Genomic DNA, 27938 nt, shown 5'->3' with positions numbered 1-27938 from the left:
ATAAAGCGAGGAAGAAAGACGAGGTGGGGAAAGATGTGTAGAAGACAGAAAGGCAAAGAGGGAAGAACAGCGGCAGACAGCGTATGATTAATGAATTACAGTGCTACCCTAATATTCTCTCAATTCATCACAATTACAGTGTCTCCTAACCAACCTTCGGGCCAACGGGGGGCCCAAGGCTATCTTAAGAGTGGGTGAGGTGGCGATGACGGGACTGGCTTCCTCTCTCACATCAAAACTGAAGACAAGTGACAACTGATGGATAGAGAGTGAGTATGATTAAGGCAAGAAAGAAGAAAATGTCAATAGAAGATACTGCATGTGACGCAGACATCTATCGGAGTGTACCTGAAACATTTAAATATAGAGGGCTATGTGTCTCACCACTTGGTTATTGCAAGGCTAACCCCCAGGGAAATCATGATTTGGCAGCAACAGATAGCAACAGATCGTCCAGTGAAAATGGCTGTGTTTATGTGGTGTAAATCTGAAAATTAGCAGCTGACATCTTAAGGGTTTGTCAACCGATTTGACGTTGTGCCTACAGTATTCAAGTAGTGGGGCTGATTTCCAGTAAGCACAAGGTCTGTTGGTCTGCCCTTCCCAACACAGTCACAAGTGGACGTTTCCATTCAACAGTGAGAACAAGTTAATTCAATGATGTCTTTGATTGATATATAAAATGCTTCCTGGATAGTTTGTTGTATCTGGGGGGGCTGGCAGGAAGTAGAAAAGCAGTTTCCTTGAATGTCCTGATTAGATGGCGATAACAAATCCAAATCACTGGGTGAGGTCTGGGGAGACGGGTTTGTTACATTTGGAGAAAAAAATAAGCACCTCTGTTTGGCTGGGTAAACAGACATCACTGGTACTAATGAGGAGCAAGTCATCACACACTGAGTGGACAGGCAGTCGATACAGAGGACCTCCAGAATCAACAGGCACACTACTATTTGATCCAGATTTGGGCCCATATTCATAAAGCATACCAGAATGCTGATCTAGGGTCGGGTTTGACATAGAAGGGACCTGATCCTGGATCGGCACTCCTACTCTGAGATGTTTTATAAATACAGGCCCAGATCTGTGTTTAGGTGTGTGGTTAGTGAACAGGCACCGCTTAATAAATGATCCCATTATTAATGTCCTTAATTTCTGCCAGTAGCCAATGGACAGAGCATAAATGTGAGTCAAATCAAACCAGGTCAACTATAACTGGATGTGCAGAATATTGCTTGAGAGGGTAACTCTTTAAGGGGGTTTCAATTGTTCCCATGCTATGATGACTGTGACAACCCTGAACCAGTCCTGACCAGTCAATCCTGTTCTGTCTGATGCCACCAGGCAGTGATGTTCTGAATCCACCTCAGACACTATGCTTCTTTCCAAATGGCACCATATTCCCTATATAGTGTACTACTTTTAACCAGAGCAATGCTCAAAAGTGCTTCCCTTAGCCATCACAGTGCTTTCTCCTATAGAGCTCCATTTTTATGAAATGGTCTGCATACCCATGTGAGAGACGCAGACTCGGTCTCAATCTTTAAGTTTTTACTGAAGACTCATCTCTTCAGTAGATCATATAATTGAGTGTAGTCTGGCCCAGGAGTGTGAAGGTGAACGGAAAGGCTCTGGAACAACGAACCACCCTTGCCGTCTCTGCCTGGCCGGTTCCCCTCTCTCCACTGGGATTCTCTGCCTCTAACCCTATTACAGGGGCTGAGTCACTGGCTTACTGGTGCTCTTCCATGCCGTCCTTAGGAGGGGTGTGTCACTTGAGTGGGTTGAGTCACTGACGTGGTCTTCCTGTCTGGGTTGGCGCCCCCCCTTGGGTTGTGCCGTGGCGGAGATCTTTGTGGGCTATACTCGGTCTTGTCTCAGGATGGTAAGTTGGTGGTTGAAGATATCCCTCTAGTGTGGGGGCTGTGCTTTGGCAAAGTGGGTGGGGTTATATCCTGCCTGTCCGGGGTATCATCGGATTGGGCTACAGTGTCTCCTAACCCCTCCTGTCTTAGCCTCCAGTATTTATGCTGCAGTAGTTTATGTGTCGGGGGCTAGGGCCAGTCTGTTATATCTGGAGTATTTCTCTGATGTAAGAAGGGCTATATAAATACATTTGATCACAATAGAACCATGGTGGTTGCGGAAAGGTTTTTTGTATACGTTCTCGACCCAGTCAGACCCTTTCACAACCTCTACTCCACCTATACTGCTATCTGCAGGGCCTAACAGGCTGACTACACCGCTCGCATCGCTTGCGGGAGAGTTGCAAAATACATTTAGAAATCTATATTATTCAATTATTGCGCCAACGAGCGTCTGTATTGCCATGGGCTAAAATAGAAGTCAATCATATTTGTGACGCAGCTCACGCTGCAAGTCCTGCCTCTCCCATCTCCTCATTGGTTTATAGAAGCAGGTATACCCACGTGGGTGACTGAAAGACGAACGAGGTCGGGGACGGTAATGCATCTAATTTATGAAAGTTGCCAATCGCAAAGTCAGGAGAAGAAAAAGCCTGGAAGGAAGAGAGATGACTAGAAACGATTAGTTTGACCGTTTTGTGTGTGGATTAATAGTTGGAGTTGAGGACCTTGTGCATTTCAGTTAAAATAACAACTCAATGTTTATATCCCAGGACAAATTAGCTAGCAACAGCAAACTAGCTAAATAGGACAAATTAGTTAGCAAGTGCAAGCTAGCTTGCCATAAAGGTTTAATGCTTTTTGACCTAACCCCAAATTAATGTAATTGGTTCAGAGTTTGTTTTGATATTTTAACCTGTGTGTCATGATCACGTTTGTTGTGGGGGACAACATACATTTATGCACAATGACGCATGATGGCACACGCGCACAGACGGTTTGGGTTCCGTGTAAGACACACTACTGGAGAAGTCTCTGGTACAGTACTTCACAGAAATGGCTGAGTAGGCTTTCCTTCCACACCCCAACGTAACCTATTGGAGACTTGCAGTGGTGGAAAAAGTACCCAATCATCATACTTGAGTAAATGTAAAGATACCTTCACAGAAAGTTACTCAAGTAAAAGTGAAAGTCACCCAGTAAAATATTACTTGAGGAAAAGCCTAAAAGTATTTGGTTTAAAATATACTTAAGTATCAAAAGTATAAATAATTTCAAATTCTGCAAAGCAGACGGCACCATTTTCTTGTTTTGAAAATGTATGGATAGCCAGGGGGATAGCCAACACTCACACATTACTTACAAAAGATGCATTGGTGTTTAGTGAGTCCACCAGACCATAGGCAGTAGGGATGACCACGTGTTCTCTTAATAAGTGCATGAATTAGACAATTTTCCTATCCTGCAAAGCATTCAAAATGTAACGAGTACTTTCGGTTGTCAGGGAAAATGTATGGAGTAAAAAGTACATTTTCTTTAGGAATGTAGTGAAGTAAAAGTTGTTAAAAATAGAAATAGTAAAGTAAAGATACCCAAAACAACTACTTACAGTAAGTAGTACTTTAAAGTATTTAATTTAATTACTTTACACCACTGGAGACTCGATATACCCTGGGTCAGTTTCTGATCTGAATGATGTCCTCAGGTTCTCTTGATGCTCCAAAGGGCTGTGACAAGGTTCATTATAGTGCATAGAGCCACAGGAGGTTAATGTAGGAAGAAATGTGCCATATAGCGTGAGCATTGCTATTATAATAATTTGTGATTGTTTACATGATATGACATGGTCACGCCCTGATCTGTTTCACCTATTCTTGTGATTTTCTCCACCTCCTCCAGGTGTCACTTATTTTCCCCAGTGTATTTATCCCAGTGTTTCCTGTCTCTCTGTGCCAGTTTGTCTTATATGTTTTCAAGTCAACCAGCATGTTTTCCAATGCTCCTGTTTTCTATTCTCTTTTTCCAATCTTCACAGATTTGACCCTTGCCTGTTTTTTCTGGACTCCGTACCCGCCTGCCCCTTTTGTCTGCCCTGACATCGGGCCTGTCTGCCCCTTTTGTCTGCCCTGACATCGAGCCTGTCTGCCCCTTTTGTCTGCCCTGACATCGAGCCTGTCTGCCCCTTTTGTCTGCCCTGACATCGAGCCTGTCTGCCCCTTTTGTCTGCCCTGACATCGAGCCTGTCTGCCCCTTTTGTCTGCCCTGACTTCGAGCCTGTCTGCCCCTTTTGTCTGCCCTGACATCGAGCCTGTCTGCCCCTTTTGTCTGCCCTGACATCGAGCCTGTCTGCCCCTTTTGTCTGCCCTGACATCGAGCCTGTCTGCCCATTTAGTCTGCCCTGACATCGAGCCTGTCTGCCCCTTTTGTCTGCCCTGACATCGAGCCTGTCTGCCCCTTTTGTCTGCCCTGACATCGAGCCTGTCTGCCCCTTTTGTCTGCCCTGACATCGAGCCTGTCTGCCCCTTTTGTCTGCCCTGACATCAAGCCTGTCTGTCATTCTTTACCTCTTGGACTCAGAATCTGGTTTTGACCTTTTGCCTGTCCACAACCAGCCTCTTGACTTCTCCTTTTGGATTATAAATAAACTACAAAGACTAACCATCTTCCTCCTGTGTCTGCATCTGGGTCTCGCCTTGTGCCCTTATAGTACGAACTGGCCATGACAGACCCAGCAGACTTGGACCAGCTCCGCCACACTGTCTCCCTGCATGGAGCCACCTTTGGTAGACATGATGAGTTGTTACAGGACCTTCTGGAAGGGCTCCGTTCCTTGACGGAATGCCAAAACCAAGGGATTAAAGAGATTATGGAGCAAATCAGGGAGTTAGCTCAGAGGCTGCCTCCTACCTCTGAGAAACCCCAACCACACAGTATTTTTTTCCCCTATTAGTGGTGAGCTTGTACAGCCTACCCCGGCTCCCCGAGAACCCGCTTACCACCTCAGGAACGATATTCTGGGGATCCTGGTACCTGCCTGGGTTTTCTTTCTCAGTGCTCTCTTATTTTTGAGCTACAGATATCTTTGTTTCATTCAAGCCAATCTAAGATAGAGTATGTTATTACGCTAATGTCGGGAAGGGCACTCTCCTGGGATACGGCAGTTTGGGAGCAACAATCCGCCATTTGTTGTCATCTGGAGGATTTCATGGCAGAAGTTAGGAAGGTATTCGATTCTACATAATCCAGGAGAGAGACGGCCAGTAAACTTCTTGAATTACGTCAACTCCCGTAGTGTAGCAGACTACGCGGTTGATTTTCACACATTGGCCTCCGAGAGTGCCTGGAATACAGAGTCTCTTTTTGATACTTTTCTTCACTAATTATCTGCGGTGGTAAAAGATGAGCTAGCTGCTCGGGAACTACCGGTGGACCTCGAATCCCTCATTGCCCTCATCATTAGAATTGATGGATGCCTAAGGGAACACAAGGAGTAAGGGAAGTTCTGGTCTCGGGCACACTCGTTCATCTGCAATGGCTCGCTCACCTTTCGAAGGAATCCAGAAGTTTCCAATGGCTGTTTTTCTGAGAGGATCCGAAGCCACCCGAGTTCCCTCGAGAATCATCGACAACGGTGAGGAGCCCTAGATCATTAGTAGGTACAAGTACTCTGGTGAGTCAGACTGGGAATTCCCTAATTCCAATTACCTGTACCCCTTTTGCTGTTCTGCTGTGTGGAGACCAGTCAAAGTCCTTTCGGGTGCTCATTGACTCTGGGCTGACGAGAGTTTCATGGACGCTACCCTGGTATCTGAACTAGGTATTCCCACTCAACCCCTTTCCATTCCCAAGGATGCCAGAGCACTGGACGACCGTTCCATGACTCTGTGGACATCGGGTAATCACAGTGAGTCAATACAGCTGCTTCTCATTGAGTCTCCTAACATCCCTATAGTTTTGGGATTTTCTTGGCTCCAGAAGCACAATCCCAATATTGACTGGACCACAGGTTCAATCCTGGGTTGGAGCCCGTTCTGTCACTCACACTGCCTAAAGGCGGCGCACCCTTCCCCTAAACGTCTGCCTGCAGGGTTCACTCTGCGCTGACTGAACGCTAACATTGAACGCTCTATGTCCTCATGGGTGGACAGGGTGGATAATGGCGGACGGAAGACGAGGTGGTGCGGCAGGTGCCACTTCTCGTACGAATGTTGTTATTTTATCCAAAACATCAGGTGACCCCAGCTAAGTAACTCATGCAAAGAGTTAAAGTGCAATTATATGTTTTATCTCCAGTACTTTGCCATGATAGTCAGTTATGTAGCTCCTCTACTGATAATCTCAGTGCCTCATTGCTGGGATGACACAGTCTACTACCGGAGAATATCAACACCAAAGAGGACAGTACACAGCATACCATAATGTTTCCTATAGAAAATCAAATCCAAAACTGTCCAAAAGAGCACTCTTCCTTGGCTAAATGGAGGAATCTGGAAATTGATGAAAGAACGAGATTATCCTCCAAAATAGCCCTAAGATCCAAATTAGAGCATGCCAAATGTAGGTTTACCATGTTGAGAAATAAGGTGAGAAATCAGACAGGCCAAGGTAAACTTTTTTTTATTAACATAATTGGTGAAGCAAAGGGAAATTCTAAACTGATCTGGGAGAATCTAAAAAAGTTAATAGGGAAAGACTATAGTGACACTGAAAAAAGGCTAGAAATCATTGTGAATAACAATCTAACACAGGATGCAGTCAAAATAACAAAAGCCTTCAATTCCTACTTTATTGACTCTGTCAGGGTACTGACACAGAACCCCTCCACTGGTTTCTTGGGCTCAGTGCTAGTAAATGACACTCAACTTGTCTCATCATAAGGGAGGTTTCTGAGTTAAAGGTGAACAAGGTGATTAGCTCACTAAAGAACTCTGAAGCCAAAGATGTGTTTGGGCTGGACTCTACCTTTCTCAACTACAAAGAGTCACTCATTGGCCCCATTACTAAGGTCACCAACACATCTATTGGTCTCGGGGTGTTTCCAAGGGTATGGAAGTCGGCCATCTTTAAATTGGGCGACCCTACTGACGTGAGTAACTACAGGCCCATTAGTATACTACCTGTGGTGTCAAAGGTTGTTGAAAAGTGTGTAGCAGAACAACTGATTGCACACCTCAACAACAGCCCCTTCACATTACACTCCATGCAGTTTCGCTTCAGAGCGAAACACTCCACAGAAACGGCCAACTGCTTTCTTCTGGAAAATGTCCAAGATGGACAAAGGGGGCGTTGTTGGAGCTGTGTTGGGGCTGTGCTTTTGATACGGTTAACCATGAGATTCTCATCACAAAATTGCCAGTGACTCGTGTTTGCATCTCAATGTGAAAAAAAATGTTTGCATGTTCTTCACAAAGAGGGCAACAGATGCTACTGAGCCAGATGTGACATGTGTCTATGTGTCAGGGGAGAAGCTCCAGGTGGTATCTGATTTTAAGTACCTTGGCATTATACTTGATTCCAACCTCTCTTTTAAAAACCATGTGAAAAAGGTCCTTCAGATTCAATCAAATTCAACCTAGCTAATTTCCGATTTATACGAAATTGTTTGACTACAGAGGTAGCAAAACTGTACTTCAAATCTATGATACTCCCCCACTTAACATACTGCTTGACTAGTTGGGCCCAAGCTTGCTGTACAACATTAAAACCTATTCAGTCTGTCTACAAACAGGCTCTCAAAGTTGATAGGAATTGCCATCATCACTGTTACAAACAGGCTCTCAAAGTGCTTGATAGAAAGCCCAATTGCCATCATCACTGTTACATCCTCAGAAAGCATGAGTTGGGAAAATCTTGTACAATACACTGATGCATGTCCTGAAGATTCTAAATGGCCTGGCTCCCCCTACACCCAGTATTTTATTTTTTGAATTTTACCCCCCTTTTCTCCCCAATTTCATGGTATCCAATTGTTATGAATTTTGTCTTGCTGCTTTTTGTTCTATGTTGCTCTGTCTGTATGCTACGTCTTGCCTATCCTATGTTGCTCTGTCTGTATGCTATGTCCTGCTTGTCCTATGTTGCTCTGCGTGTGCTCACTGCTCAATGATTGTCTATATTGTAATTGCTTTTTAATAACCTGCCCAGGGACTGCGGTTGAAAATTAGCCAGCTGGCTAAAACCGGCACTTTTACTGAAACTTTGATTAATGTGCACTGTCCCTCTAAAATAAACTCAAACTCAACTCTTTGTGGGAAAGAAGGAGTAGACCCTGCGTCCATTTCATGGAGACCCCGGTAATCAATATTATTGTCAGGAACCGGTACCCGCTACCACTCCTCTCCTCGGCTATCGAATCTTTCCAGGGGGCAGCCATCTTCCTAAACTGGACCTCCGGAATGCCTACCACCTTGTTCGGATATGCGAAGGAGACGATTGAAAGACTGATTTCAATACAGCAAGTGGACACTATGAGTACCTGGTCATGCTGTTTGGACTCACTAACGGTCCTGCTGTCTTCCAAGCCCTGGATAACGATATGCTCCGGGCTATGTTGAATCGGTTTGTTTTTGTGTACCTCGATGACATCCTGGCTTTCTCCCGTTCTGCCCAGGAACGGGAGAAAATGTTCTCTAAGTGCGACAGGTTCTTCAGTGCCTTCTGGAGAACCAGTTGTTTTTTAAAGCGGAGAAGTGCGAATTCCACTGGTCCACAATCACTTTTCTGGGATACATCATCTCTGAAGGGAATGTTCAGATGGATCCGTAAAAAGTGAACGGTGACGGATTGGCCCCAACCCACATCCAGGGTGCAGCTCCAGCGGTTTGCTCACTTTTACCGCCGTTTCATTCGGGGCTACAGCAACCTGGCGGCTCCCCTCTCTTCACTCACCTCTCCCAAGGTACCGGTCACATGGTCCCCAATAGCAAACAAGGATTTTGTGGATTTGAAGCAATGATTCACCACTGCCCCCATCCGCATCCATCTGGATCCGACCCGTCAGTTTGTGGTGGAGGTTGTCGCTTCCGAAGTGGGAGTAGGGGCCGTTCTTTCCCAGTGATCCTTCCAGGACCAAAAACTTCATCCCTGTGCCTTCATGCCCCATCATCTCAACTTGGCGGAGAGGAACTATGACATTGGAAACCAGGAACTCCTAGCAGTAAAGATGGCCCTGGAGGAGTGGAGGCATTAGTTGGAAGGGGCGGAACATCCCATTTTGGTTTGGACTGACCACAAGAATTTGGAATATCTTCGCACAGCCAAGTGCCTTAACTCAAGGCAGGCCCGGTGTGCCCTGTTATTCACTAGGTTTAATGTCACCATTTCCTTCCGCTTAGGGTACAAAAATGTGAAGCCGTATGCCCTTTCCCGCCTGTACAGTTCTGCTGCCACACCCTCGGAATCAGAGACCACTCTCCCTGCCTCATGTTTGGCGGCTGTGGTTGTCTGGGGTATTGAGGCTCTGGTTCGCAAAGCACAACGTTCCTGGATGTTTGTTCCTGATCCGGTCCCAAGTTCTGGAATGGGCTCACTCCTCCAGGCTTACCTGTCATCCTGGTGCTCATCGTACCCCGGCTTTCCTCCGACAGCGCTTCTGGTGGCCCACCATGGCTCCTGATGTCTCGGCCTTCGTTGCCTCATGCATGGTGTGTGCCCAAAGCAAGACTCTGCAGCAATCTCCGTCTGGTCTCCTTCAGCCACTTCCTGTTCCTCATCGCCCCTGGTCTCATATTTCCCTGAATTTTGTCAACGGGCTTCCTCCGTCAGATGGCAACACCACCATCCTGATGGTGGTTGACAGGTTCTCCAAGGCCGTCCATTTCATCCCTCTTCCTAAATTACCTTCCGCCAAGGAGATGGCCCAGCTCATGGTGCAGCACGTCTTCCGAATCCATGGACTCCCGGTCGACATTGTCTCGGATTGGGGTCCCAAGTATTCATCCTGATTCTGCAAGCCATTCTGCACCCTTATCGGGTCTTCGGCCAGCGTGTCCTCCGGGTTTCATCCCCAGTCCAACGGACAGTCGGAGCAAGCTAATCAAGATATGGAGACGGTACTCCGGTGTCTTTTTGCCAGTAACCCCACCACCTGGAGTTAGCAACTGGTCTGAATGGAATATGCCAGGAACACTCCCCTGCTCGGCTACTGGACTATCCCCCTTCGAATTCTCCATGGGATATCAGCCCCCACTCTTCCCTGCGCAAGATACCTTCAGCCCAGATGTTCGTCCGTCGCTGTCGGCATACCTGGAATATACCTCGGGCGGCTTTTCTCAAGACAACCTCCTGGTATCGTCGACAAGCAGACCGCCACTGGACTCTGGCTCCTCGCTATCGGACCTACCCCTCTGGATAGAATCTCATAAACTTTCCCCGCATTTCATTAGTTCTTTCCCCATTTCTAGTCATTCGTCCATCTGCTGTTGCCCCGTACCCTCCATGTTCACCCTAGTTTTCATGTATCCAGGATTAAGCCCTTGTCTCACAGTCCTCTGTCTTCCATTTCTAGGCCCATCCCTCCCCCTGGGTCATCGATGGCCAGCCGGCGTATACGGTGAGATGCTTCCTGAGGGTTCAACCATGGGGTAGGGGTTTCTACCTGCCACCAGGTAGGATGCGTAGTGGCATCCCTAGGGGGGGTACTGTCACGCCCTGATCTGTTTCACCTGTTCTTGTGAATGTCTCCACCTCCTCCAGGTGTCGCTTATTTTCCTGGTGTATTTATCCCAGTATTTCCTGTCTCTCTGTGCCAGTTCGTCTTGTATGTTTTCAAGTCAAACAGTGTGTTTTCCCGTACTCCTGTTTTCTATTCTCATTTTCTAGTCTTCACAGTTTTGACCTTTGTCTGTTTTTTTCTGCACTCCGTACCTGCCTGGCTGCCCCTTCTGTCTGCCCTAACATCAAGCCTGTCTGCCACTCTTTACCTCTTGGACTCAGAATCTGGTTTTAACCTTTTGCCTGTCCACGACCATTGCCTCTTGCCTTCTCCTTTTGGAATATAAATAAACTACAAAGACTCTAACCATCTGCCTCCTTTGTCTGCATCTAGGTCTCGCCTTTCGCCCTTATAGACAGACATTCTACACATTTGCTTGCAAGTTGTTTGCATTATGATTGACACTAAAGTGGGACACTTGGGTAAAGATATTCATCTTTATATTGTAATACCGTTAATGTACAACCCAGACTGCATGTTGGTGCTGGTGTAGCCTACCAAAAAGAACACATCCCAGACAGAATGGCACAATTGTGAAGAAAGTGATTGATCTATTCTTGTATCCTACTGATTGTAGGGTGTTCCAACAACACAGTATAGGGCGAAGTTTACATCCTAATACAACAACACAGTATAGGGCGAAGTTTACATCCTAATGCAACAACACAGTATAGGGCAAAGTTTACATCCTAATGCAATAACATAGTATAGGGCAACGTTTATATCCTAATGCAGACAAGGACATGTTTTACCCCATGACCTAGGTATTTTAAAATTGTGTTATAGGTTAGGCCTATGTGTTATATCACATGAATTTGAAATATTGTATTTATTATACAGCATTAGGCTATGAGTTATAAAAATAGCTCTCTTGAATCAAACATGAACCTTGCTTTTGCTGCATAATGCCAATGTGTCTAGATATAAGACAGTCTAAACAACACTCACATAGAAAGTATGCCATGTTAATGGGATCAGCCAATTTGGACTCAGGGGTAGACGTAACACAGAAAAAAATCTATATTCCAAGACACTTAAATTAGTATATGTTAGGTTTGGTATGGTATCTATTAATTTGTGACAATATATTACGAATTTTCAATACATATATTAGTTGCAAAGTAGCCAAAAAGTAGTAAGTAGTTGCAAAGTTGCTAATTATCCACCAGCCTTTTGTTTTTGCCTTTAGTAACATTCTGTCTTATGTAACCATAACAAATGTAATATATCATGCTAAATTGAGTGTCCCGAAGTTTCGTTTACTATGTTATGTCTAGTCTGAGTACAGGCTGAATCAGCGGTGAAAAAATATAGCTTTTTTTTAACCAACTTGATCTGTGTGGTGCCAGCTGGCCGGCAAGTTATGCTGCATGCCAACAAATGTCCAGGAATCATCATTGGGAAATCAAATCCTCAGAAATAGCAGAATCACGATTTGTTGATTGCTAGAATTGATCGAAGGCTGATCAAAGTTCATCGATAGTCATCACAGCTAAACTTCCAGCCAAACTTAGCCTTGTAGAGGGAGAAGTATCCTATTGGGTAGAGGCAGGGAATAGAAACATGTGCAAGATGATATAGCCTACATAACTATTTCGCACAGGAGAGCTTAGTACAGACAGCAAAGTTAGAGAGAGAAAAATGGTATTAATTCAGTTATCATCCCTAGTCTCAGAATTGTCGCATGGACAGGCTTTCTTAGGTCTGTGTAGTTTATTTATTTCCCTTATTGTTATTTTGCTGATCCGACAGCTTGTGAAGCAGAGGAGACCCCGAGGATTCCCTCCTGGACCGTCACCTATCCCTGTCATAGGGAACATTATGTCTCTAGCAACAGAACCGCACGTCTTTATGAAGAAACAGAGTGAAATCCATGGGCAGGTACGGTACTTAACTTATTGTGTCAAAGTGGCTTGACTGAACCTAGGCATTTTTTTGTGTTGGCTACTTGTGTGCACCCCCATGTAGGCTAGTCTGCTTGTGCTCAAACCGGTTTAACTATTGCGGTTTAGCCTATTGAGTGTTAATTTATGAATACGGATTTTTTTTGCATTACAATATGTATTTTATATTGCGTTTTTCATTACAAAACAGAATCTCAAAGTTGCTTTAATTTCATTCGTGAAAAAACAGTGTCAAATGAAGTTTGAAGGTAGCTTAGTGGTTAGAGCATTGGGCCAGTAACCGAAAGGTTGCTAGATCGAATCCCGAGCTGCCAAGGTAAAAATATGTCATTCTGCCTGTCATCGTAAAAAATAATTTGTTCTTGACTAGTTAAATAAAGTTTTTTTTTAAATCTTCCGACACACACCAGAATTCCTTATGTGTGTCAAAATCTTAGTCAGGATGGACGCTCCATTCATGTCCCTATATCTTGCGTCAGCCTAGAAAAAAAACTCAGAAAACTGAACAGAAGAGGTTCGCTATTCGCTAAGTGTTGGCAGGCTCCAGCTGCGCTTGCAGGGTTTCGAAAAATGGCGAAGGTACGCTTAGTCAGCATGCCTTGGCAAATAGAGCTAGACTACCTCCAAACTAGCCTAAAAGATCATTTGCAATTTAGATGTTATGTCATACTACTTTTTCAAATAAAATTTAAAAAATGAAACAGATTTTGGGAAAACAAATGGCATATTATTTTGGATGTCTATTTATTCAAGTATTTTATCTCAGATTTTCAGTCTTGATTTGGGAGGCTACTCAGCAGTGGTTCTGAATGGATATGATGCCATCAGAGAATGCCTGTACCATCAGGGTGATGTCTTTTCTGACCGGCCATCTCTGCCTTTATTTATGAAAATGACAAAAATGGGAGGTAAGAAAGTCAGTTATAATGTCTTCTGAAATATGCACATTATGACATTGGTATATTGTTATTAGATATTACATGCAAATACAAGCTTGGTGTTATCGAACTCTCTAGGCTATTTTATGGTACATGCTCAGTAAGGTCTCATTGTCTGCTCTAATCTCAATATCTTCCTTCTCAGGACTTCTGAATGCTAAATTTGGCAATGGATGGATTGAACATCGTCAACTGGCCAGCAACTCCTTTCGTTACTTTGGCAGTTTTCAAAAGCCCCTCGACCAGAAGATCCTGGAAGAGTGCATGTTTTTCGTGGATGCCATCGACGAACACAAAGGGAAACCCTTTAACCCAAAGCACCTGGTAACCAATGCTGTGTCCAACATCACCAACCTCATCATCTTCGGCGAGCGTTTCACGTACGACAACTGTGACTTCCAGCACATGATTGAGATCTTCAGTGAGAATGTGGAGCTGGCCGTCAGTGGCTGGGCCTTCCTTTACAACGCCTTCCCATGGATCGAGTACCTCCCCTTTGGAAAGCACCAGAAGCTGTTCTGCAACGCAGCCAAGGTCTATAACTTCCTGGAGCAGCTCATCAGGCGCTTCTCGAAGGGCAGAGTGTGCAACTTCCCGCGCCACTACATCGATGACTACCTGAACAAGTTGGACAAGAGTGCTGGCGACTTGGGCACCCCATATTCCAGGGAGAACCTAATCTACTCTGTGGGCGAGCTCATCATCGCAGGCACGGAGACCACCACCAACACCCTACGCTGGGCTATGCTCTACATGGCCCTCTACCCCAACATTCAAGGTCAGTGTGCTGCCTTATAGCACAGTAGGCCTCAGCACCAAGTCCCCTGACTTGTCCTTACTCAAACCTCATATCACCCTGCCTTGTCCTCACTCAGGCCTCATAGCACCATGCCTTGTCCTTAATCAGGCCTCTTAGCACCCTGCCTTGTCCTCACTCAGGCCTCTTAGCACCATGCCTTGTCCTTAATCAGGCCTCTTAGCACCCTGCCTTGTCCTCACTCAGGCCTCATAGCACCATGCCTTGTCCTTAATCAGGCCTCTTAGCACCCTGCCTTGTCCTCACTCAGGCCTCATCATGTCGAGTGGTGCATAAGACCTCCACAACGTCCCTCCATCTCTTCCTGTCCTTTTCTATTTTGTTTGTCTCTTTTTCAGATGAGGCCTATTCTGGTATTAAGCTCAGTTTCAACAGTTCGCTAACAGGTCATCCTTGGTCTTTCTTTCTCCTCTTCTCCTCTGGTGTCCAGTAAAGGGACTTGCCTCATCCTTATTTAACCTTTCTCCAAGCCATAACATACAGCAACTAAGGTATATATTTTTTATTTCAACTGTACAAAGTTATACACTCCCCCCCTCGGACAGTGAAGCTACAATTGTAAATGTGTCTCTATAATTCACCATTTTAGATATGATATCAAATATTTTATATTAGGTGACAGGACAGAATGTTCCTTTTATTTGAGGGTATTTTTTTATATATATATAATGTATATCTGTTTTACCGTTTAGAATTGAAAGCATGTAGCAAATGTATCTAATCCCCCCATTTTGAAGACATCATAAGTATTTGGACAAGTTCACTTAGTGTTTTAACTTAGTAAAAATGTAGTATTTGGTCCCATATTCCTTGCACACAATAATTGCATCAAGCTGTGACTTTAAAAACGTGTTGGATTCATTTACAGCTTGTTTTGGTTGTGTTTCAGATTATGCTTGGACCTAAAGGAAGTGAATGGTGGACAATGTACTGTATTTTAATATTTTGTAGACACTTGTATTGTAAGTAAGAATGAAATGTGTTTTTGAACACAGCTACATTAATGTGGATGCTACCATGATTAGGGATGTCATGAATTGGAAATAAAATGACTCCAGTCATCATCCATCATTCATAACCCCAAATGAACCAAAACAAACACCAAATGCATCCAACGAGTGTGTAGTCACAAGCTTGATGTAGTCAGTCATTGCGTACTAGAAATATGGGACCAAATACTAAACATTAGACTGCTTTAATACACTATACGTGAATGTGTCCAAATACATATGACATCTTCAAATGGGAGGACTAGATATGTAAAGTGCTTTCATTTCTAAACTTTAAAACAGATATAAATGAAAATACCCTCAAATGAAAGGTGACATTCTGTACCTCCGCCTCATATGAAACATTTGATAACAAATCCAAAATGCTAGAGTATAGAGCCAAATTAGAAAATGTAGCTTCACTGTCCAAATACATACGGAGGGGAGTGTATGTTTGTAGGTAATTAATAATCATTTTTTAAATAGATTTTTGTTTAAACTATTTCACTACTAAGGTATACGCTGAGTGTATAAAACATTATGCTCTTTCAACGACAGACTGACCAGGTTATTGATGTCACTTGTTAAATCCACTTCAATCAATTTTATTTATAAAGCCCTTTTTACATTAGCAGATGTGTCAAAGTGCTTTGCACTTTGAAACCCAGTCTTAAACCACAAACAGCAAGCAATGCAGATGCAGAAGCACGGTGGCTAGGAAAAACTCCCTAAAAATGCAGGAACCTAGGAAGAAACCTAGAGAGGAACCAGGATCTGAGGGGTGGCCAGTCCTTTTCTGGATGTGCCGGGTTGAGATTATAAGTGTACTAAACTGTATGCGCTCACTACTGTAAGTCACTCTGGATAAGAGCATCTGCTAAATGACAAAAATGTATAAATGTACATGGCCATTAAGGTCAAATCGTTTTTCAAGATCAAACGTTTATAGATGACCAGCAGGCTCAAATAATAATCCCAGTGGTTGTAGAGCATTATAATATATTTTTGCCATCACGGGCCAGAATCATATATTCAGGATTATACATTATACATAATGTACATTATACATTATACAAAAGTACACTGTGCATTCAGCACCACGGACAGAACTCTTGTTAACAGGTATGCACAAAAACACAAGAAAGAAAGAGAGCTCAACATTACATTTAAACTACTCAATCAGTGTGAGGAGTGAAGTCTCTGATGGGCATTGACTAGAGCAGTGAAGTCAGGTATAGTTTTGACATCGCTATGCGCAAAATTGCTGGGAGGCGAAAGTCAGTAACAGATGATCTGTGCCTTGACTTATTTTATTTTATCACTGAAAATGCCTGTTCACATACATAGGTTGACCCAAACAGTACAAACATCTTTTGAGCATGACTCCTAATCCTTGGAAAGTTTTGTTCATTGAGAGAGGCATAGAACCTCGTCAGTGACATTGTTTTGAATAGTTCTCCAATCACTGCATCAGACTGAAGATCTATAAGCTCAAGTTGCAGGTCAGTGGGAGTGTTATCCACATTGAAGGTGAAAGGAGAGGAAACCAACAGGATGTCATTTTCCAACACTTTGAAATCCTCAAAATGATGAGAAAACTCACCGTTCAAAGCACGCAGCAGCGATGTATACTTCTCCCGCTGGTCACCTGATAGAGAACAGACTAGTAGTGTCAGAAGATGGGTGAGATTGTTGGCTTCTACTTGGTGAGTCAGGAGGAGTAATTTTCCCTTGAAGGCTTTGACAAGGCTGTACATCTGATGTGCAAAAAGGCCCTTCCCTTGTAGTTTGTAGAAATAGGTGAATTCCTTTACCTTGTCTTTCAAATGTTGTTCCATATTCTCTGCGATATCCTCAACACTCAGTGTCACTGTTTGTCTTGGCAGGGAAACATTTTCAAACAGCTCTTTCTTGTCGGGGTATTGCTGCAGAGTCAATTAAACATTCTTTAATGAATTTACCCTCAGCGAATGGCTTGCTATGTTTAGCAATTTTGTGGGACAGTACATAGTTAGCTATCGCAATTGCATTGTTTTCTGAATGCAGTTTTGTGAAAAGTCCTTGCTACTTTTGCAACTGAGAAAGCAACTCTTTCGATGCACTTGCCCTCTGCATGCTTTGTCCGGAAGTGTCGGGACAAGTTGTAGTCTTTCAAGACAGAGATCTTCTCTTTGCACACTAAGTACACAGCTTTCCCTGATACCTCAATAAATAAATATTTCAAGTTCCACTCTTGCTGGAACACTCTACATTCATTATCTACATTCCCTTTCTTTGAAAAACTCATTTTTGCACAATTTCTAGCTAGCTACTATTTATAACTGTGACGTGTGTGTCAGCCTGTCAGTCACCGTCTGTCCTCTGGCAGTTGTTATTTATACGTCTCTTCAAAATAAATGTCCCACAAGCGGTGGGAGTTAAATCATTACACAAAGGCGAGTGTTCATTGGGTTTTTAATTTGAATAACAAATACGTTTTTCAAAACTTTACTATTGCAAATTCTTTATGTGATCTGAGCATGGTTCCGGGGGGGCGTATTGAATCAGGTCGCGGGCTGCGTACCGCCCCCGGGACGGCCGATACCCAGGCCTGTTATAGAGGGTTCAACAGGTCAGCACGTCAGGAGTAAATGTCTGTTGGCTTTATGTAGTCGAGCTTTCAGAGGTCGAGGAAAGCAGGTGAGGTAGAGATGGAGGAAGGGAGGGAGAGGGTCAAAAACAGCATCTGGTGAACAGGTTCCATAGCCACAGGCAAAACAGCAGAAACTGGATGAGCAGCATGACCAGGTGGACTGGGGACAGCCAGGAGTCATCAGGCCAGGTAGTCCTGAGGTATGGTCCTAGGGCTCCGGTCCTCCGAGAGAGAGAGAGATGGGAGAATTAGAGGGAGCATACTTAAGTTAAGACAGGAGAATTTCACCAGATAGGATAGAATAACCCTAGCCCCCCGGGCACATAGACTAATGCAGCATAAATACTGGAGGCTGAGACAGGGGGGGGGGGGGGGGGGTTCAGGGGACACTGTGGCCGTGTCTGACGATACCCCCCGGACAGGGCCAACCAGGCAGGATATCACCCCACCCACTTTGCCAAAGCACAGCCCCCACACCACTAGAGGGATATCAACAGCCCACCAGTTTACTAAATCAAATCAAATCAAAGTTTATTTGTCACGTGCGTTGAATACAAAAGGTACCCCTGGACAGGGGAATGCTTACTTGCAGGCTCTAACCAATAGTGCAAAAAATGTATTAGGTGAACAATAGGTAGGTAATGTGCGGGAGCACTGGTTGGTCGGCCCAATTGAGGTAGTATGTACATGAATGTATAGTTAAGGAGACTATGCATATATGTTAACCAGAGAATAGCAGCAGTGTAAAAAGAGGGGTTGGTTGGGAGGGGGCACACAATTCAAATAGTCTGGGTAGCCATTTGATTACCTGTTCAGGAGTCTTATGGTTTGGTGGTAAAAACTGTTGAGAATCCTTTTTGTCCTAGACTTGGCACTCCGGTACCGCTTGCAATGCAGTATTAAAGAGAACAGGCTATGACTGGGGTCTTTGACTATTTTTAGGGCTTTCCTCTGACACCGCTTGGTGTAGAGGTCCTGGATGGCAGGCAGCTTAGCCCCAGTGATATACTGGGCCGTACGCACTTCCCTCTGAAGTGCCTTGCAGTCAGAGGCCGAGCAATTGCCGTACCAGGCAGTGATGCAACCATGCTCTCGATGTTGCAGCTGTAGAACCTTTTGAGGATCTCAGGACCCAAATCTTTTTAGTTTCCTGAGGGGGAAAACTAGGCTTTGCCGTGCCCTCTTCACGACTGTCTTGGTGTGTTTGGACCATTCTAGTTTGTTGTTAATGTGGACACCAAGGAACTTGAAGCTCTCAACCTGCTCCACTACAGCCCCGTCGATGAGAATGGGGACGTGCTCGGTCCTCCTTTTCCTGTAGTCCACAATAATCTCCTTAGTTTTGGTTACATTGAGAGATAGGTTGTCATTCTGGCACCACCCGGACAGGTCTCTGACTTCCTCCCTATAGGCTGTCTCGTCGTTGTCGGTGATCATTTACATTTACATTTAAGTAATTTAGCAGATGCTCTTATCCAGAGCGACTTACAAATTGGTGCATTCACCTTATGACATCCAGTGGAACAGTCACTTTACAATAGTGCATCTAAATCTTAAAAGGGGGGGGGTGAGAGGGATTACTTATCCTATCCTAGGTATTCCTTAAAGAGGTGGGGTTTCAGGTTTCTCCGGAAGGTGGTGATTGACTCCGCTGTCCTGGCGTCGTGAGGGAGTTTGTTCCACCATTGGGGGGCCAGAGCAGCGAACAGTTTTGACTGGGCTGAGCGGGAGCTGTACTTCCTCAGTGGTAGGGAGGCGAGCAGGCCAGAGGTGGATGAACGCAGTGCCCTTGTTTGGGTGTAGGGCCTGATCAGAGCCTGGAGGTACTGAGGTGCCGTTCCCCTCACAGCTTCGTAGGCAAGCACCATGGTCTTGTAGCGGATGCGAGCTTCAACTGGAAGCCAGTGGAGAGAGCGGAGGAGCGGGGTGACGTGAGAGAACTTGTGATGGTTGAACACCAGACGGGCTGCGGCGTTCTGGATGAGTTGTAGGGGTTTAATGGCACAGGCAGGGAGCCCAGCCAACAGCGAGTTGCAGTAATCCAGACGGGAGATGACAAGTGCCTGGATTAGGACCTGCGCCGCTTCCTGTGTGAGGCAGGGTCGTACTCTGCGGATGTTGTAGAGCATGAACCTACAGGAACGGGCCACCGCCTTGATGGTAGTTGAGAACGACAGGGTGTTGTCCAGGATCACGCCAAGGTTCTTAGCGCTCTGAGAGGAGGACACAATGGAGTTGTCAACCGTGATGGTGAGATCATGGAACGGGCAGTGATCAGGCCTACCACTGTTGTGTCGTCTGCAAACTTAATGATGGTGTTGGAGTCATGCCTGGCCATGCAGTCGTGGGTGAACAGGGAGTACAGGAGGGGACTGAGCACGCACCCCTGGGGAGTTCCAGTGTTGAGAATCAGCGTGGCAGATGTGTTGCTACCTACCCTCACCACCTGGGGGCGGCCCATCAGGAAGTCCAGGATCCAGTTGCAGAGGGAGGTGTTTAGTCGCAGGGTCCTTAGCTTATTGCTGAGCTTTGAAAGCACTATGGTGTTGAAAGCTGAGCTGTAGTCATTGAATAGCATTCTCAGATAGGTGTTCCTTTTGTCCATGTGGGAAAGAGCAGTGTGGAGTGCAATAGAGATTAGAGGTCGACCGATTAATCGGAATGGCCGATTAATTAGGGCCGATTTCAAGTTTTCATAACAATCGGAAATCGGTATTTTTGGACGCCGATTTTATAATTTAATTACATTTTTTACAACTTTATTTAACGAGGCAAGTTAGTTAAGAATACATTCTTATTTTCAATGTTGGCCTAGGAATGGTGGGTTAACTGCCTTGGTCAGGTGCAGAACGACAGATTCAATCAGGGATTCAATCTTGCAACCTTACGGTTAACCAGTCCAATGCTCTTACCACCTGCCTCACGAGAAGCATGCCTGTTACGCAACTGCAGTTAGAAGCCAAGATAAGTTGTTAGCTAGCATTAAACTTATCTTATAAAAACAATCAATCAATCATACTCACTAGTTATAACTACACATGGTTGATGATATTACTAGTTTATCTAGTGTGTCCTGCGTTGCATATAATCGATGCGGTGCACATTCGCGAAAAAGGACTGTCTTTGCTCCAACTGTACCTAACCATAAATATCAATGCCTTTCTTAAAATCAATACACAAATGTATGTATTTTTAAACCTGCATATTTAGCTAAAAGAAAGGTTAGCAGGCAATATTAACCAGGTGAAATTGTGTCACTTCTCTTGCGTTCATTGCATGCAGAGTCAGGGTATATGCAAACAGTTTGGGCCGTCTGGCTCATTGCGAACTAATTTGCCAGAATTTTACGTAATTATGACATAACATTGAAGGTTGTGCAATGTAACAGCAGTATTTACACTTAGGGATGCCATCCGTTAGATAAAATACGGAACGGTTCCGTATTTCACTGAAAGAATAAACATTTTGTTTATGAAATGATAGTTTCCGGATTCGACCATATTAATTACCTAAGGCTCGTATTTCTGTGTGTTATTATGTTATAATTATGTCTATGATTTGATAGAGCAGTCTGACTGAGCGATGGTAGGCACCAGCAGGCTCCTAAACATTCATTCAAACAGCACTTTCGTGAGTTTTGCCAGCAGCTCTAAGCATTGCGCTGTTTATGACTTCAAGCCTATCAACTCCCGAGATTAGGCTGGTGTTACCGATGTGAAATGACTAGCTAGTTAGCGGGGTGCGCGCTAATAGAGTCTCAAACGTCACTCGCTCTGAGACTTGGAGTAGTTGTTCGCCTTGCTCTGCATGGGTAACGCTGCCTCGAGGGTTGCTGTTGTCGATGTGTTCCTGGTTCGAGCCCAGGTAGCGGCGAGGAGAGGGATGGAAGCTATAATGTTACACTGGCAATACTAAAATGCTTATAAGAACATCCAATAATCAATGGTTAATGAAATACAAATCGTATAGAGAGAAATAGTCCTATAATACCTATAATAACTACAATTTAAAACTTATCTGGGAATATTGAAGACTCATGTTAAAAGGAACCACCAACTTTCACATGTTCTTGTGTTCTGAGCAAGGAACTTAAACATAAGCTTTCTTACATGGCACATATTGCACTTTTACTTTCTTCTCCAACACTTTGTTTTTGCATTATTTAAACCAAATTGAACATGTTTCATTATTTATTTGAGGCTAAATAGATTTTATTGATTTATTATATTAAGTTAAAATAAGTGTTCATTCAGTATTGTTGTAATTGTCATTATTACAAATAACTTTAAAAAGTCATCCGATTAATCGATATCGGCTTTTTTTGATCCTCCAATAATCGGTATCGGCGTTGAAAAATCATAATTAGTCGACTTCTAATAGAGATTGCATCATCTGTGGATCTCTTGGGGCGGTATGCAAATTGGAGTGGGTATAGGGTTTCTGGGATAATGGTGTTGATGTGAGCAATGACCAGCCGTTCAAAGCGCTTTATGGCTACAGATGTGAGTGCTACGGGTCGGTAGTCATTTAGGTAGGTTACCTTAGTGTTCTTGGGCACAGGCACTATGGTGGTCTGTATTTATCACTAACTGAATTTAATGTATTGCTTTATCCGGGTAGCCAGAGAGGACAGCATTGCAGTAGTCTAATCTAAAAGTTACAAAAGCAAATTAGCTTTACTGCATAATTTTTGTACAAAGTTTCAGATTTGTGCAATGTTACAAAGATGGAAAAAAGCTGCTCTTGAAATATTCTTGATATGTTCGTCAAAAGATAGTCCAGCGCAATGCAGAGGTCCTTCACAGATTTATTTGAGACTGTATAACCATCAACATTCATTTTCAGATCAAACAGCAGATCTCTTTGTTTCTTGGGACCTAGCACAAACATCTCTGTTTTGTCCGAGTTTAAAAGTAAAACCTTTTCCGCCATCCACTTCCTTATGTCTGAAACACAGGCTTCCAGGGTAGGCAATTTTGGGGCTTCACCATGTTTAATCGAAATGTTCAGCTGTGGGTCGTCCGCATAGCAGTGAAAGTTGACATTGTATTTCTGAATGACATCAACAAGAGGTAGAATATATAGTGAAAACAATAGTGGTCCTAAAATGAAACCTTGAGGAACACTGAAACATACATTGATTTGTGAAAGGGCAAACCATCCAAAGAGAGTCAATTCTATATTTTCCAACAGATAAGATCTAAACCAGGCAAGAACTTTTCCGTGTAGACCAAGAGGGTCAATCTCTTAAAAAGAATGTGGTGATCAATGGTGTCAAAAATGTCACCAAGGTCTAGGAGCACGATGACAGATGCAGAGCCTTTGGTCTGACGCCATTAAAAGGTAATTTGCCGTCTCAGTACTATGATGGGGTCTAAAACCAGACTGGAGTGTTTCGTATACATTATTTGTCTTCAGGAAGGCAGTGAGTTGCTGCTGCACAACAGCTTTTTCAATATAGGCCGTTTTTTACATTTTCCGTGTCAAGGTTGGACTTTTTCAGGAAAGGCTTTATTACTGCCATTTTTAGTTTATTTGGTAAACATCCGGAGGATAGGGAGCCGTTTATTATGATCAACATAGCAGGACCAGGCTCAGGAAGTAGCTCTTTCAGTAGTGTAGTCAGAATAGGATCCATTAGGCAGCTGGACACTATTCAGCATAGAACAGTGTAGAACTTTCTTGTAATCTGGAGCCTCAGACTGGAATGAGTTGCCTCTGCCCATAAAAACAACATCCTCTCTGGGCATTTTTAAAAATAAAGTAAAAATAAGTTTGATGACTTCTGTGCCCATATGAATAACCCCTACAATGTAACTGCAATTATGAGATAATGTTCTGCTTCGATGTGTTTTTATGTTTTATCATCTCAATGCCGTACTGTGTTTAACTGTGTTCGATCTTGCCTAGCCATCTGGTTTCAAGAGGACCACAATGAAAATAAGTCCCAGACTTTATTGTGTGTTATCCTCCATGATTTTACTCATGTGCATGTATGGGTTTGTCAAGTTTTGTGTGTACTTGTTTTTTAAATGATTGAATTAATAAACTAAACAAGGATAGGGGACAGGTTAAATAAATATTTTTAAGCCTTGAGACATGGATTATATATGTGTGCCATTCAGAGGGTGAATTGGCAAGACAAAATATTTAAATGACTTTAAATGGGGTATGGTAGTAGGTGCCAGGTGTAACAGTATAACTTTAGACCACCCCCATACCCGGGCGCGAACCAGGGACCCTCTGCACACATCAACAACAGTCACCCTCGAAGCATCGTTACCCATCGCTCCACAAAAGCCACGGCCCTTGCAGAGCAAGGGGAACTACTACTTCAAGGACTCAGAGAGCAAGTGACGTAACCCATTGAAACACTATTTAGTGCGCACCACCGCTAACTAAGCTAGCCGTTTCACATCCGTTACACAGGCGCACCGGTTTGTACAAAGAACTGCAACGCTGCTGGGGTTTTCACGCTCAACAGTTTCCAATGTATTTTAGGAATGGTCCACCACCCAAAGGACATCCAGCCAACTTGACACAACTGTGGGAAGGATTTGTATTTATTAGGGATCCCCTTGGCAACAGCTACTTCCTGGGGTGCAAACATATTAAAGGTTTTCTTATTTCTGTAGATACTAGATAAGAGTTTAGCAAGCAGAAAGTACATTGTGATGAAAAGGTATTGACAGTTTGCTGCTGGTGTTTCCTCTGTGTAGAGAAGGTGCATAAGGAGCTGGACAGTGTGCTGGGAAGTGAGAAGTCCCCCTCGCTGGCAGACAAAAAGAGGATGCCCTATGTGGAAGCGGTGCTACATGAGGTCCTGCGCTTCTGTAACATCGTGCCCCTGGGCATCTTCCGCGCCACCACTCAGGACACACTGGTGAGCGGCTACAACATCCCCAAAGGCACCATGGTCATCACCAACCTGTACTCTGTGCACTTTGATGAGAAGTACTGGTGCGACCCTGGAACCTTCTCACCACATCGCTTCCTGGACAGCAATGGAAACTTTGTCCGACGGGAAGCTTTCCTACCCTTCTCTCTGGGTGAGTCTGGCTTCTTTGCACTCCTAGGCCCCCAAAGAGAGTAGCACACCCTCTCACTTGAATGACTCTCCTCTTGCCTAATCTAAATGGTAATGCTTAAAAACAGGGTTAATAGTCATCATGGGCATGACATTCCAATATATTACAGATTATTCTGTATGTTTGTATACTTTTTAGGGAGTAGTTCTGAAAGTAGCACTCATGAGCCAAAAATGGTCCCCAAAAATTGCATACTACGTCACATATATGCAGACATGTGCACCACGTCATTGCTCTCTCTCTCTCTCTCTCTGTGCTGTGTCCACTGAGCTGGGCCCGCCCTGCAACCTCATTGGATAATGCTGGGCAGGCCTCTTGCTCCCTGTCACTCAAATGTGAGAGGCTGAAGCTCATTGGCTATAACTCAAATTGCTAGGTGGCAGGCCCACGTGGAGGGAAATGTAGGGAAAATAACGCAGCACAGCTTCAATAAAAGTCTCTTTCAAACTAGGGATTTCGTTTCTAATTGAGGTAAGACAGTAATTCTGCTCATAGATTATGCATGTATGAACTACACATTGAAAAATACTTTATTAGTTGCCAAAGTACCGGAGCATGTCTTTAACTGTATACCCCAGCTATGATCTCTTTTCATTTTACCTACAATGAGTCAAATGTAATAAAAGCTAGAGCCTCTCCGGTATTACAACAACCTTACGGGTATGAAGGCCCAGTAATCTTTTTGAGCACTTAATTAATAGACTGGTGAGCAAGCCTGTCCCTGGGGCTATTGCAGACTACAACGCTGCCATTAATAAAGGAAAGTACTGTTAAGACAGAAAACCACCACCATGTCAGTTTAAACAAAACCAATTCTCTCAACCACCCATACATGTGGTTCCCTCTATTGCTCAAGTTGCACTGTGTATGCAAGTGTAAACCTTTTCCCAGCCATAACCTATATCATGAAAAGGTAAACACTAAATAGCTGATAACAGTGATAGTAAAGGACCTTTACTATCACTTAACAGATACATTGAGTACAATAGATATGTTGTATTGGTTGAATGTTCACTGGAAAACAGTAGTCAGTACTAGCTGGTGTCACTAAATCGGCAGAAGGCTCATTGTAATGGCTGGAATGGAATGGTTTGATACCTTTCCGTTGATTTCATGTCAGCCATTACGACGAGCAGTCCTCCCTTCACCAGTCTCCTCTGAGTAGAGTAGATGATACAAAGTATGACATGATCTTCACAAAACTCAATCCATGTTGTGTGGTTTGTCCTCAGGGAAGCGTCACTGTTTGGGCGAGCATCTGGCCAGGATGGAGATGTTCCTGTTCTTCACCACCATGCTGCAGCGCTTCCACCTGCAGTTCCCCCCCGGCACGGTGCCAAGCCTCACCCCCAAACTGGGCATGACACTGCAGCCGCTGCCTTACTCCATCTGCGCCGTCCGCAGGCAGCAGTGACAGATTCTCAAAAGGCACAGCCCGAAGGGGTGGGGGGGTTGGGGGTTTAGTCAGAACAGAACAGGGCTCTAGAGCTTGTACTCCTAACCTGTGTTTTACACAGAACTGCTAGAATTCTAAACATCAGCCGATGGTTGTTTCTGAGAAATTGCATGTTTGCACAGCACCATTTGCAAAATCACAGGATCACCAGAAATGTTACTGGCGAGATCCTGAAAGATCAGGTGGAACTTCTCAGTAAGTTTAATCGAGAAGATAAGAAGTGTGAATATTTACACAATACATGCAGACATATACTATGAATTAACCTTGAATTAGAATTTACTTTTTTATTTGTGTCCTTATAATCAAATGTCTCATCTTCCCTGCGGGATTACATCAATGATTGACAGGATGGACCTCTATGATGGTTCACAGCCCTGTCTTCTCTCTCACAGCCTGCCTAGATGAGAAATGGGAACATTACCCACTGGGCACATACTGGTTGAATCATTGTTTCCATGTCATTTCAATGAAATTACATTGAACCTACGTGGAATAGACATTGAATTGATGTCTGTTCCCAGTGGGTAGTTTCAGCTGTTTCTACAGCACAGTGAAACAAAGTAGACTAGCAGCCAGCTTTTCCTAGAAGGCTCTGGACATGGTGTTTAGTCTGGATCAGTGCCATATCAAGCAGTCTAAACTAACAAGGAACCCGATCTCTAGGGATTCTTCCATGGAAAAGCCTTCTCTCAGAAAGCTACTGCAATATCTGTTGAAAATGTCTTTGTGATGCTGTCCTTTGTGATTTAAGTAAATTGAACTTTTGTCTATTATGGTCATACTTTGTAATAAGAACAATGCCGTTTTGGTACTCCACTTACCTTTTTTACAATGTTTATGGTGTGCCTTTCCTAAGACAAATTCAAGTTACATATGTTTTATGCCGCTTGTTATTTTTCTTCAACATGCTGACAGTATTTCTCTCAATAGGTTATAGGAAACATTTCTGGAGAGGAAACATAGACCTATCTAAACTACAGTACAGGACTAGTCAGACATGGACTTTTGCAGTGAGCCGGCAGAATGTGTCCAGACTGGGTCGTCCAGGGATACACAGACACTATAAATAATCTTCATGTGGTTGGAGCTGAGCCTGGGGGGGGCGTCACCCATTTCCTTAAGTGACCTCTCACTTCTACTCAACAGACCAAAGGGCCAGAAAAAAACATCCAATGCTGTGTTGTGCAAACATCAGACTTACTGGGTAGTATTTCATATTAAAGTTATGCTGAGGTAGACAGACTGCCAATTCGCCTGGATGAGCGCCTTGTTTGTGTGCATTGAAACTGTAACCTTGCAGTCATTTCAGCAAACATCCGTGTTCCAACTGTGGTTGTTGGCAGGAGGATCTAAACACTAAGGGCAAAGTTATAGTACAGTTACATTCAAGGGGATTTTTATGCCACACACACACACACACACACACACACACACACACACACACACACACACACACACACACACACACACACACACACACACACACACACACACACACACACACACACACACACACACACACACACACACACA

The 27938-nt window shown here is 44.0% G+C and overlaps 1 protein-coding gene across 3 annotated transcripts; it reads left to right on the top strand.

Moving 5' to 3' along the window:
• Positions 1-155: 155 nt before the first annotated feature.
• Positions 156-27853, top strand: LOC124033625 (vitamin D 25-hydroxylase-like). 3 transcript variants are annotated; one of them, XM_046345740.1, is made up of 7 exons: positions 156-269; positions 10372-10416; positions 12331-12459; positions 13249-13390; positions 13566-14198; positions 24578-24907; positions 26179-27853. In XM_046345740.1, the coding sequence occupies exons 3-7, from the start codon at positions 12400-12402 to the stop codon at positions 26358-26360; spliced, it is 1347 nt and encodes a 448-aa protein (XP_046201696.1). In that variant the 5' UTR covers positions 156-269; positions 10372-10416; positions 12331-12399; the 3' UTR covers positions 26361-27853. The 3 variants fall into 3 exon arrangements, with proteins under 3 accessions (XP_046201696.1, XP_046201697.1, XP_046201694.1); XM_046345741.1 differs by lacking the exon at positions 10372-10416 and having other exon boundaries at positions 157-269; XM_046345738.1 differs by lacking the exons at positions 156-269; positions 10372-10416 and having other exon boundaries at positions 12057-12459; positions 26179-27850.
• The last annotated feature ends 85 nt before the right edge of the window (positions 27854-27938 follow it).

Source organism: Oncorhynchus gorbuscha, linkage group LG04 (assembly GCF_021184085.1).
Source record: "Oncorhynchus gorbuscha isolate QuinsamMale2020 ecotype Even-year linkage group LG04, OgorEven_v1.0, whole genome shotgun sequence".
Classification (NCBI taxonomy): Eukaryota; Metazoa; Chordata; class Actinopteri; order Salmoniformes; family Salmonidae; genus Oncorhynchus; species Oncorhynchus gorbuscha.
The sequence above is the reverse complement of the archived record's forward strand: the minus strand, read 5'-3'. Positions and strand labels throughout refer to the sequence as shown.

Excerpts from the sequence above, each read along its gene's own strand:
- LOC124033625 (XM_046345738.1), top strand. The coding sequence starts at position 12,220 with ATGGTATTAATTCAGTTATCATCCCTAGTCTCAGAATTGTCGCATGGA. Across the intron at positions 14,199-24,577 it reads CCTCTACCCCAACATTCAAG|AGAAGGTGCATAAGGAGCTG; the intron begins GTCAGTGTGCTG and ends TCCTCTGTGTAG. Across the intron at positions 24,908-26,178 it reads TTTCCTACCCTTCTCTCTGG|GGAAGCGTCACTGTTTGGGC; the intron begins GTGAGTCTGGCT and ends GTTTGTCCTCAG.